At 33.7% G+C, this 13389-nt stretch overlaps 1 protein-coding gene across 8 annotated transcripts in view; it reads right to left on the reverse strand.

Moving 5' to 3' along the window:
* Positions 1–13389, reverse strand: part of gpp (grappa) — a 37429-nt gene that overhangs the window by 17966 nt on the left and 6074 nt on the right. For 3 of the 8 annotated variants that reach the window (XM_068374430.1, XM_068374438.1, XM_068374437.1), the window contains exons 5-9: positions 8472–8513; positions 7291–7317; positions 3146–3508; positions 2779–2923; positions 1988–2241 (exon numbers count right to left, since the gene is read on the reverse strand). In XM_068374430.1, the coding sequence (XP_068230531.1) occupies positions 1988–2241; positions 2779–2923; positions 3146–3508; positions 7291–7317; positions 8472–8513 (831 nt within the window). The remainder of the gene's footprint in view (positions 1–1987; positions 2242–2778; positions 2924–3145; positions 3509–7290; positions 7318–8471; positions 8514–13389) is intronic. The other 5 variants (XM_068374432.1, XM_068374435.1, XM_068374431.1 and 2 more) reach the window with 5 other exon arrangements.

Genomic DNA, 13389 nt, shown 5'->3' on the forward strand with positions numbered 1-13389 from the left:
ATTATTAAAACAAAATCCCACATACTGCTAACACTCTTTCCAAAGAAAAATTTCTGCAAAATTTAAGGGTAGTTGACCTACTCAATTCACGTACATTCCCTTTCAAGCCTGGCTAAAATTTTGAATGATAATGCATTTTTGGTCATTTGTTGGTTAGGGACCTTAATCCAACAAAGCAAAAAGGCCTTTTTCAGATAAGGTATGTGAAAAATTGAAACAAACTCTTATCTTTGAAATAATTCTATTACTCTGAAGGATGGCAAATAAGACAAAATCTTGTGTTCTTATTCCTTCAAATCTGCAAAAGTAGCCTCTTCCAAGACTGGTTACAGCCCTCAGTTATCAACTTCGAAGTGGACAGAATCAATATATTGTTGACTCTGATTCAGACTTGCCTAAGACTCATCTATTGCATAGTATTGTTTTAGTTCAGTTTGATTTCCAGTCTTGGCCCCTTGCTGAGCCTCACAAATGAAAATCTTTAAATTCACGTTTTGCAAGTTGATTGAATTAAAAAAAAAAATCTTTTTAGGTGATCAAGAGTGTGTTCTTGAATCACCAAACAAATAAATTTTTATAAGTATTTATTGAGTTTTATTTGGTTTCCCGACTAGATTTGTTAGCGTTCTTCCATAGGGAATGTACTGTTCAAACTAAATAACATCCTCCTCCTTTCAAATTTAGATAAGTTTTTATTGCATTATAAGTTATCTTCCCTATCAAATTTGTTTCTTTTTTTCACAGGGAAAGCACTCCATTTTAAATACTGCTGTGAAAAGTGACATGTTATAAACAGAACAACTGACATTAAGTTTTCATAACGAGGGAAAAAGCCTTCGCATTTGGGAGGAAAGTCTACTTGTGTGCCAAATTACTTACAACAGACTGACTTCCATAGTTGGGTCTAGCGGTCATAATTACATAGTGTTACTTCTGTAAAGATTCTAAATGTTCTCTATGCCTTACAGAGTTGAGCTCCAGTAGTAGATTCTCAAATTCTTTAATTACTTTAGATTCTTTTCCAAGTAAACCCTTGCTGTTCTGCTACCCTAGTCTCTCTATTAGACATCTAGATCACAAGACAGAAGAAAGTAATCTGGATTCTTATATCCCTCTCCTCTCGTAAGTAAGTGCCCTTAAGCAAAAATTTTTATTTTGGGAGACGTAGTTTCAGATCGAAGAGGCTCTTAGATTTTCATTTAATTGAATCTTTCTAAATATTTTGGTTGTTAGTGATGTATTAGCTAAAGCTGGCCAATCATATCATGTTCCAGATGACCGTGCGTTTCCGTTGACTTGGAAGCTTAGCCACTAGCTCATCACGAGGTTACTTTAATTAGATAAATTCCAAAACAAATGCTTTTTTATTACCCTTATTACATTATAAACGGTTGATTTGTTTTCTCGACATGCCAAGCAATGTAATGAAAAATAACAAAGGGGAAAAAGGAAGGGTCAGTACACATTATAGAATATTTGCAAAATTACATCAAACTTCTGTCCCCCTTTGTAAAAAAAATCAGCCAATAGCAATCCTCAAACACCTACATGTTTGAAAAGCCATCTTAACTTTGTTGTTATACAGCTCATCAGGCTCAACAATGTGTAAATGGTAAGAAAATAAACTTGGTGCCAACTAGATCCTAACATTGAAACCTAGCCATGCTCGAAAGAAAGTAGTCATTTTAATAAGAAACCCTTTTTTATAAAATCAATCACTATCAAGACAAACGTTTTGGTTTTCACCAATAATCTTTCTAAAAATCCTTTTTTTGAAATACACTAGTATCTTCTATATTAGATACCTTGCTGGTGTCAAAGGCAAAAATATCCTCATTAAATGTTCAAAGAGATCCAAGGTTGGTCAAAAACCCGAGAGGAAAGCTACCAAGGATACAGCACCTTATACAAAAAAAAATATTCTTTTTAAATACTGTGCAAGTTTTCCACAGTACAGTATTTCAAAACTAGAAGAACTTAAACTTGCCTTTTCATTTTCCATCTGTTTCATCACATAATCTTTATATTCAGGTTTCTTGAAGGAATCTATGAGAGTCAGGTACTGTTGACGCATGATGTCCAATAAGACTTCAAGTGCATAAGGTGTATTTGAGCTGGGAGGAATGGGCAACTCTTCATGTCGCAGGATACCTCCTGTCGTCGATGCAGAAATCATAGACAACTTCTGATCAACGCACCCTGGTGCGGGGTCTTTGTAGGTTGATGATTTCCCTGAGGCATCTGGTAAATTTTTTTTTAGAAGGGAGAGAGAAAACACACTCAATTAAGGGTAATTTTTGAAGAGTAACGTATTAGTATGATGCAGTTGTGTTAAGCAAATAATCCAGTTTCCTATATACTGTACTACAAATATAAAACAATTACTACACCAAATTCAATTGCTACTAACATGCATGATTTAATCTCGGATACAAAACTGGAAATATTACATACATTAAATTTGAATTTATAATTTACTTCACTTTGTCAAGTCTAATAGCAATTTTTACAGGTGCACCGTTCACTTCAAAACAATTACTGTAAACTCAATAGGCAATTTTATTCCTATTGTATGATTATTAACTATCAAAATGAGTGTAAGATGAGACAACAGTGTACTGTACCACCCTATTCATACTGCAATATCACTAAACTCAATTTTACCAAAAAGTAACCAGAAGATTCTATAAAAAATTTCAACATTTCATTACAAAAATTGTACTGTACAATATACAGAGTTCGGTACTTAATGTAAGTACATTAGAGTACTGTACTTACCATCAGAATTAGTACTAAGAAGAGTCTGAGTATGGAGGAGATCAAGACCATTAATCTTGATAACTTTCTTTGACCTCTGACCACGCTTACCACCACCACGTTGTCTGCCACTACTACCTAGCGTTGAACGTCTCGCCACACGTGGCTGTGAAGGACAGAAAATAAAGCTTTATATATTATATCTAAATTGAGACTTGCAGGACTCCATTGACATAATACATACTGGTTATCTCTGCTTCATACACAAAAAATATGAAACTATGCAAGTCAAAACTCGTTCCACATTTTAAAGATGCCTAGGCGAGTTTTCGCCCTATCGGGGATTGCAAGTTCTCAAAAACAGAACACGAGATATTAACGAACTCACCACAACTGGAGGGTCTGGATCATCCACAATAGAGGGTTTGGAAGCGGCTGCTCTTCGCTGAGTATTTCTCCTTCTAGTTCCAGATCTTGGATGCCTGGTGGGACCATTGCTAACACTGTCATCATTTTCATCTGCTGAACTTCTGCATGACGAGCCCTTTGGAGTTGTTTTAGCCGAAGAAGAAGAATTTAATACGGTTGAACTAGAACACCAATCATTCCAAGCCCGCCTAGTAGTTGGACCAATAACTGGGTCATCGAGATCTTTATTCTGATCTGATGAATTATTAGATGAAGTCTCAGAGTTTAGTGAGGCCTTGGTTAGGTCCCTTCGCACTCTGCGTACTCCTGGAGACTCGTCATCCTGTAGCCCAGGGTTAAGAACTTAATGCTGTATCCTCAACCTTAATTATCTACCTTCCTATGAAAGCTTCTTGAGTAATTTATAGATAATTTCACTTGAAACTTCAAGGCCCCTAATAACATATGAAAACCTAAAGCTCAAAATGGTCTCATTACATAATCTAAATTTTCTCCCTTACCCTATTTTAAAGCACTAACCTCAAATTATAAAGCTTTCTTATCCTAAATTGTATAAAAACACAAGTACTGCACACTTCATACACTATGGTCAACCCAACCCTTCTTGGAGTTTTAGCGGATCTGGGCACTGCTGCCAAATCTTTGGAAAACAGTTCATCACCATAATCATGTTTCAAGGCATTCTAATCCTCGTTTCCTCCAGCTCACACAGGAGAGAATATTAAAAGGGTAGCATGTTTTTGCCTTTTTTTTTTTTGTAGAAATTGTATTCATATCATGAGCATCAATATGTGTTTTATAGTACAATACATACACATGGTTACATATCTTATCTAATATCAGTTGGCTTTTTTGAAAACAGCATATTTATAATCTCGTTCTCTTTTAAATATTTGGCTTGAAAATGTCTTACACTATTTATTCTGTATATGAAAATTAGACATAAATGAGAGAGAGAAATTTTCTGTCACTAAATATATATATATATATATGCATGTAAAAAGAGAGAAATGAGTCACTCAATACCCCTTATTTGTGATAATAAAATAATCAAAGTATAACAAGACTATAGTAATAAAAACTGAAACATAACATTTAGGCAATGAAGAATTTACAGCAGATAATAAACTGCACTTCAAAGTTTCAACATATTTAGCATAGTAAAATGGTAGCAGTGATATTTTGCCGCCAGGTCACTTACTGGCCTTAATAACGGATTTAATAGATATGGCAGCAGAGCTAAAACCCTCTGCCACTTTTGGAGGTGAATACTATACAACAAAATTTTCCTTAGATTTTTGAGACATTTAATTCATATGTCATCTGTAATTCATGGAACTATTAGAATACCAAGAAGGTTTGGTTTGACTATAACATTAACTTGACTAATAGCTTGATAAGGTAGTTTAGTCAAACTAAAGATGATCTCAATTACCATGCAAGTCAATCAAAGCAGAACTGAAAGCTTAGTCACAATCAGCCTCTGTAGCTTCTTGTTGTGTTTACAGTTCATCCAGTGTTATTGTGTTTTCAGTTCATCCGGTGTTGTGTTTTCAGTTCATTCAGTACAGCGTCTTTAGTTGCCTAAGATTTGCGTTTTCAGTTCATCCAGTATTGTGTCTTTAGTTGCCTAAGCATTTGTGTTTTCAGTTCATACAGTATTGCGTTTTTAATTGCCTAAGATGTGTGTTTTCAGTTCATACAGTATTGCGTCTTTAATTGCCTAAGATTTGTGTTTTCAGTTCATACAGTATTGCGTCTTTAGATGCCTAATATTTGTGTTTACAGTTCATCCAATGTTTTTTTCTTTTATTATTATTATTATTCAAACCAGTGTTACTGATTTTTCAGTTCATTTAGTGTTGTGTTTTTTATACTTTTATACCGGTGCATACCTTTACAGTACATCCATTCTTATCCTATGATCATATACCTGAATTTATACAAGAATTCACTGAGAAAATCATCCGTTAACTGGTAGTGAAAGCTCCTAAAAAATTACCTATTTCACCTACGAAGGTAACTTATTAGTAGTGCATTGACACCCAAACATACACCATAGCATTCTCATCTTTGTGTTTCCTCATAATGAAGTCCTTCAAATCCAATACATTTTCATGGTCTACCTAGACATAACCTTCTTACTTTCTCTTCTTCATTCTAATCACTCTACATTTTAAATTTTGACCAACGCTTAATCCCAAATTCTGTCCCTAATATTATTATTATCATCATTACCAAAAACACCATTCATTAAATTACTCACTATCAAACTACTTGTATTCTTCCACCATTCATAAAAGCATTCATAGTTCCATTTTTTCTGGTTTCCGTTTATCCTCAAGCACTAATTCATTTTCAATGTTTTCTTCAACCCTTTTCCCACTTTTTTCACTAATCTAAAAAAAATATGCCCTCCTATTTATATATTTTAATGATAACATAGCTTTTGTCATACATTAGCTCTAATTACCCTCAACAGATTTCCTCCTACATTTTTCTAGGTTCGTGAAAGCTCTAATAAGTTTCCTCCCTTCACTCACAACTCCCACAAAAACTATTTTATAATAGTAGTCCCCTTTAACCATCAAGACTTCTTAACTGCTACAATATCATGATGGACTTTATGCTGGGCTACCTTTTAGATGAGATGTATGCTGTGGATAAATCTCTTAAATACAATGATAAAAGAGTACAGGTTAGTTTAGTTTAAAAATTCTAGAGAATCAATATTATTTGTGGAATATATTGCATGTTCAAGTGTGTAGGTTGTGTTAAGGGACTTTGTCATTTATCAGATGGCTATAACATCCCCCATAACTCAAATCACCTACATGGTTGAGGGTTACTGTAAATTCTTGATCTAGATACCCAACGTTTACTATCCTCAGTTAATTCTTGAACCTGCCTAGCTTTCTTAATAAAAAATCATACAGTAAACCACATTCTTATGCTCAGTAATAGTACGCCCATTAATTCCTAGTCATCTGATCTGTCACCTTCTTTAACACATAACACACACAAACACATATACTAAACATATGTCTGTACATGGATGATGTAAATTATGGTGATTTATGTCTTGATCTCTATATTAATAATCTTGGAAGCTCAATACTAGGTGACTAAGAGGTCTGACCAACTTTCAGGTACTTGTTAATGATCATATAAATACAGTAACAAGATTTAACTAAGATTTTATAGAAGACCTACACTATATAAAAATCTGGTCGCACTACTGTATAGCATATTTTGATATGAATTCAAATCACAACAGCTACATCACAAGAACATCTATCTAATTATGTCTGTTCAACCTACATCTAAGCATATGCCTCCAATTCATATCCCTGTACTGTACATCAATTTATATTCCTTTAATTAAAGTAAGAGGAATGCTCCTGTATTTTTTTTTTTTTATTTTTACTCTGATCCTTATCATAATTTCAATTGATAGGACATAATCACTCATGGAAAAATGTGTTTCAATAAGAATTTGTGTTCCCATTCTACCCTATCTAAAGAAACAAAAATCTTATCAAAAGCCTAAAGCATCTAAATTACCTTTTCTAAAACTTTCATTCAGTCTAATACTGACTCTAAAAACTTTCATTCAGTCTAACACTGACCCATAGTGTAATTTGTAAGTAAGAATGAGAATTAGTAAATCATTTCTCACAAGGTCGAGAAGTGGTACTAAAATGTCAAGAGAAATTACAATTGCAAATATAAACCTGTCCACCAGCTGGTAACTTAATGGTTGCTACATTTCGAGACTCCTTTTCTATCCTAAAAGATGGTAGTTTTCAAAACATGGGAAATTTTTAGAAAAAAAAAAGCAATTTTGGAGTTAAAAAACAACAAACAATTAATGTTAAATAACTGTCCTGTAACCTTTATAATAATATGAATAATATAGAGTACACACTACACAAAGGCATTTAAAAAAAAGTTCAATGTTAATTTTTTGTGAAAAAAAAATAAATTTGGTATACAAGATGGGTAGACTTACCACATAAAAAACTAAAACCCTTAATCTTTAACATGAACAAAGTTGACTCATGCAACATGCTAGACTTTGCTTCCAAGCCTATACCTACTCACCATTTTCTCCTCTCCATTTTTTGCAGACTGTATAAACAAAGAGTAATAAATGGCGTGGCTTACATGATATAAAATAGCTAAAGTCAACTTTATATTGAATGACTACAAGTATAATTTTTATGCACAGTAATAAAAACTCAAACACAATGAAGTTATGCTGCACTCTGCGATAAATCTTCGATCTAAATGAAATCACAGCCAACAAAATTTACTCAACCAGTTATACAAAAAATCATTTTTCAACTTGTTCATCTAAATTAGCTCAAAATATCAGGCGCATTGATTGAACAACCATTCTGTACAGCATAACAATCAATATTTTTGTCCAGATATGACAACAACGTGAACCTTTCAGGGATTCCATGAAAACTGGGTGAACACTAAACAGTGGCACACAATCTCCGTGAACTCTTTTTCAAATGTCCCGCATCTATTGTCATTCTGTCGTGTGTAGGTTGTCTGGGTACGGGCTAGACCTGAGACGGACAAGTCAACCCTAAGCCCTCAACCTCCTTCAGTTGGACGTGCTTTAAATTGCAATTGGTTGATGAGCAGCTACCATTGGCCGCATCCCCAAGCCACTTGCCCATTCCGCACATCCCTGATATTCCTTATTAGCAGAAGCACCTTCACTATAGTCATAACTTTTTCTTAAGTAGAGAAAAATCCCCAAAAAACCTGTTGATTCAAAAACTGGAAAAGAACTGCAGATTACAGTGTGGCTGCATTTAGTTCTTCCTATCTTTTTCACTGTAATAAGAGTCCACATGGAATTTTTATCATCAAGAGCCCAGAATACATATGAATAGTGGAGGAGATTATTGCTAAAAAGGGAGACCAGAGTGATAATTTGCCCCTTTGAATGGTGGCTGTGGCCTCTTTTGTTCCCTTGCAATGTTGCTCACAACTGCACCCAAAACAAACCTCAGACGAAGAAAACATGCACGACCTGGTGAAAAGACGGGACTTCCTTCCCATACAATTGCTAGCCAAGTCACGGTCTTGGAATTTCCTTAACAGAATAAATAAAAAAAAAAGAAAAAAAAAAGAGAAGCATCTTGTTGTAACAAAAGAAATAATCTCGATACTGACAATCTAGGAAACCATCATGAGATGGGTGGCAGTTATGAACAACAAAGAAAGAGGGCCAAGGTAACTTTTGAACTTATTTGCAAACTTACCCTCAGTTTGGGGTTCTTAAGTCTTTGGAAATAGCGCTCCAACTGAAACAAGGAAAAAGAATGGAGACCAATCATTATATACCAATTCAAAATATAAAAAGGAAAAATAAAATAAATTTTGAATTTTGTGAGGGCTCACAGCTGAGTACAAGAAGAAACTTCACGAGTAAGTTTCAAGTAAAAGGGTCGAAATGGATCATTGACTTGAATCATACAATTTCAACACAAAAAAAAAAGGATGACATAAACAAGAGAAAACAAAATCCCAATCAAAACTTTTAAAAATAATCTTTTTACTGGAATAACAATTTTACAAAAAGAACTTTTTCACAGACCCAATCTTAGACTTTGGGTAAGAATATTAATGATCCAATTCAGCCTCTTTACTCTACCCAAGCACAAATCAGAAGAATAACTTCCCCCTCCTTCCAGTGAATAAATCGTTCTCTCATTCTTTCTAGCATACACATTTTTTTTTTACATTAAGATGATTCATTTTCAATAATTTTAAATCACAGTATTTGTTATGCAGTCATAGGAGTAATAGTTAAAATATTTCATTGTTTCCACACCATTTTCTAGATTACCACTTGAACATTAGTTTTCAAAATTTTGCTGACCAAATTAATAAGGAAACAAACAAAACATAAGAAATGTAGAAATTTCTCTTGGTTACAAACCAAAACCAAACAGCATAAAGTAAAAGAACAGCAAATATGTGTCAAACATTTATAGAAAAAACAAGGTGAATGTTATGAAGTAAAAATTGTATTTTTCTAAATACTCTACGAGAAAACTTGCATCGTTGCTACTTACTAATGAAACTACTATTAGCTAGCTACAACCAAAAATCAAATGAGAAAAAAACTGAAAAAGAACTACTTTCTATTGTTTGGAAATATAATTACTCCATTTATCTATTAATCAACCTCACTAATTCATATGCATATTCTAAATATGAATATGGTGCTTGAATAAATCACTTCTGAAAACTTCTAAATTTTATAATTTTATTTCCTGGGAGAAATATTTAATACAGCTATCAAATTCTTTCAAAATATCTATCTCTCAAGTCAATAAAAAATTCCCCTTTTCAGTACTATTAAATACAGCCCACAGCATCACAAATAAAGCTGGAGATAAAATTCTTTCAATAATATCCTAAAACTTAACAGAAAGGATTGTGATCTATCATATAATCCTAAATAATTACTCTAATAATTTCTGTTCAGGGTTCCAGTTATTGAAATCCATTCCCACAGCAGTCGAACAGGCAAAAAATGTTCAACAAAGAGCATCTAGTTTGAATAATTCTACTCCTGTTTCAAGTTAAAAAGCTATAAGATAAATAGTGTTCATATGAGTCTGAAAGTTGTGTGATCCAAAATTTAACATTTTCTTAGATTTTTCTTTTGTTTACAATCACTCAAAAACATAAGATATTACAAATACCCTGTAATAGAACATACGCATCATTTTTGGGTGTAAGCCTGTAACAAGTGTCCATGGATAACCCCCTATACATATGTGTATACTACATGGGCATTGTGTGACAAAGTGAGGGGGAAAAGCTATATACACCAGTTACAAATTTCATAGCTGACATTACTAGAATACAAAAACTGCACGTAAATGTCGCCCACTTAATTTATCATGAATAGCATGAAACATAATTCCAGCAGAATACCAGTTACAATTTTCATAGTTGACATAACTGGAACACAGACTGCATGTAAATGTCTCCCACTTTATCCGAATATCATAAAACACTATTCCACCAATACACCAAGGTCAATAACTCAAAAGCAAAGGGCCAACTGCAGAAAGTTAAAATAAAAAGTCCTAATATTCAGATATTTTCATTGATAGAATACTGTAATTACGATACTTAGTACTGTAGGCCTTGCAAGAGTAGTAGGGCAAAATATAACAATTCAAAAGTAATTTCTTTTTCTAGCTATAAAAACATGAGTCCTTCAGAACAGGAAAAGTCTTCGGTAGAGCTGAAACGGTCATTGAAACCATTAAAGAGGTAGTTAATGACAGGCGGTAAGTGCGGCCAAGTAGGCCTACCCACTCTCCCGTCAAAGGCTCCTCACTTTTGATCTTCAACTCAAGACTGAGAGGTAGTTGAGGTGTGATATTTAACTTTAAAGGACTCAAAATACTGTTAAAATTTATTTGTTCCTATGCATACACAAACCTTTTGTCCTTTAAAAAAGAGAGACTCCTTTATTGGTGGGTAGGAAGCACCCCAAAACCAAACTGCTTGGTTTTTTTTATCAGTGGAAAATGATCAGTCATCCAGTACAGGAATGGAAGAGGTGATTCAAGAAACCTATTACCTCTGCAAGGGAAGCATGAAAAAAACTCCCCAACGTACAACAGGGTTACCCCTGCCCCTGAAGCATTATACTGAACAGTAATCACCGGTACTAAGCCAGGAGCATATACCAAGAAGCTTCGACAAATGGCCAATTCAATGAGAACTGAAAAGTGCTTAATAGTCTCTCCAGCACAGTCATGGGTGTTGGTAAGAATAATGATAGAATTGATTTAGCATTCCCACTTCTCAAAGATAAGAACGCCCATACAGGAGAATACTATCTAAATTTGGTAAATGGATACACTAACTGTGAACAGTCATGAATATAAGGAGCAGAGTGAGCTGACCTATTGCCGGTTTTGTCAGTGTCCAGGCTACATTCATATCCCTACTTCGTTTCATTATTAACACAAAGCCACTTTCAACCTTCAAACTAAAATATATGGGAATAAGATTGAACATCCTTGTATAGGCCAGAACAGTATGACAATACTGTACTGGTTGCAGCCAAAGAGAAAAGTCAAGTCTCGCCACCTGTCGTTACCCATTCATTCCAGCTCCACTGAAGACATCCTCTATTATAAAGGACATAAGATTTTCAAAGGCATATGAACAAAAAAAGGTACCCATAAGTGAATAAAATTTTTTATTCTGATGAAGATACAACACTAATGCCTCTGTGAAGATGATGTTGGAACTCTCAAATAACATGAGCCAGACAAAGTGTGTATCTACAAATTGCTAAGAATCAAGACTTGTGAGAGTTGATAAGATTTTTATGACAAAAAGAAGTAAATAAGATATACAATGCTCAAAAAGCAGTACCTGTAAATCATACTGACATTTCAAGACCAAAATGGTGCAAGGTGTGAAGTGGTGAAAACCTAGCAGTTAGGAAATGGAAAATATAGAAGTAGCTAAACATCAGCCAGAGAAAACCCCAATCACACCAGATTAAAGGGTACTGATGAGTTCATGGACCAGAAGGTTGCACAATAGCGAAGACTGGAAAAATACCATGAAACATCCTACCTACCTTGTAAATAATCTTAAAAATACTAAAGAAATTTAATGATAATGAAGGATGACTTTGGTAATATGGTAAACAAGCCTACAGTACTTACAAAATGCAAGCTAATTCATGAGGCATGATGTGAAAGCTTAAAAAACAATTTTTTCCACTGACAAAATGTTTAACCTTGTATTACAGAGCTAACGATATTTGCTTGTTTTACTAGGAAAGATTTACCACTAACATTAGTGCTTTTCTTTGTCTTTCTTGTAAAAAAAAAAAATTAATTTTTATGTTTAGAGCATGTCAAAGTAATTTCACACAACTTTATTGGGAGGAAAGAAATTTCATAAAAATTCTCACTGTCCTAACCACAATGAAGACGTAACAGACAGATATGTGTTTAAGACCAAAGTCGCATTTAAAAATATCATTACCATGAAGTACTTAAATAAAATCAGTAAAAGTACAAAGAAAAAAATAAATTTAGATATTTATTTCCCATGAAACAGCCTATGTTGGAGTTTTCTTTTACTTTCTATGTATCTTTGGCAATTGCTTTCCAAAAACTTATCATCAAAGCAGATAAAAGAAGTATAATTTCAAAGGACAACTTTTGACTTTCTCAGAGACTAGGTCAATCATACTGACTGACATGTAATTGCCAGAAAGGCAATATTAAGATGAAAGATTCACTAAATTGAAAGTTATCTAACATTTCTTATAGCCTATAACATTTTTAAAGAACCCTTCACTCTGAAGACAATGTTTTTGGCATTTGTTTAGTTTTGCGTCTTGTCATGATAATTCTCACAATCATTTTAACAGCATTTCACGAAACAAACTATCTCCAATTGTGTTACTGCCTGTCCAACACTTTCCTTCATATAATGCAAAGGAGGAGTATCTGAGGATGATCACCCAATATTCTAAATGACATCAAGGTTTGTGGACCTAGTAGAAAGGAATTCAAGTTAAATTATATATACCTGTATATATATTTAACAAAATTACAAGATATGATGCAAATTGTAAGAATTTTCATGCCTTCTCTTTCAAGTTTTGTAAAATAAAAATATAATCTTAGGGATTAAGATTTGCACTTACAGATGAAAACATGCGGAAGCATCTCGCATAAATCACCTTACGTAAATAACTTACTTTTCCCACGTCTACACAGCTGATTCAGTTCAACTACAGTATAGTACTGTACTGTACTTCAAATAATACTCGCAACAATACTGCAAATATCAGACAATATTTTCAAAAGGGCATAAAAATATACAAGGTGATTAGCCAATATAAAGCCATTTAAGAACATCACCATAATCATGATTGCGCTAAAAAAAATTAAGACCAACAAGCCAAAATTTCACAGAATTTTGTAGATCATCAATAATTGACAACATGAATAAGCCGAGAAGAGTCGTGCTCTAGCATAATATATAACGATTACGAACAAGGAAAAATAAAGACATTCCAAAAGCAGCAAACATTGCACAGTATATATCTACTACATGAATATGTGCCTACACTAAAACTGATTTCAAACTTCTCGTAATCAAATGTTTCCTACTGTA

The sequence above is a fragment of the Palaemon carinicauda genome, chromosome 5 (genome assembly GCF_036898095.1).
Source record: "Palaemon carinicauda isolate YSFRI2023 chromosome 5, ASM3689809v2, whole genome shotgun sequence".
In the NCBI taxonomy this organism is placed as follows: Eukaryota; Metazoa; Arthropoda; class Malacostraca; order Decapoda; family Palaemonidae; genus Palaemon; species Palaemon carinicauda.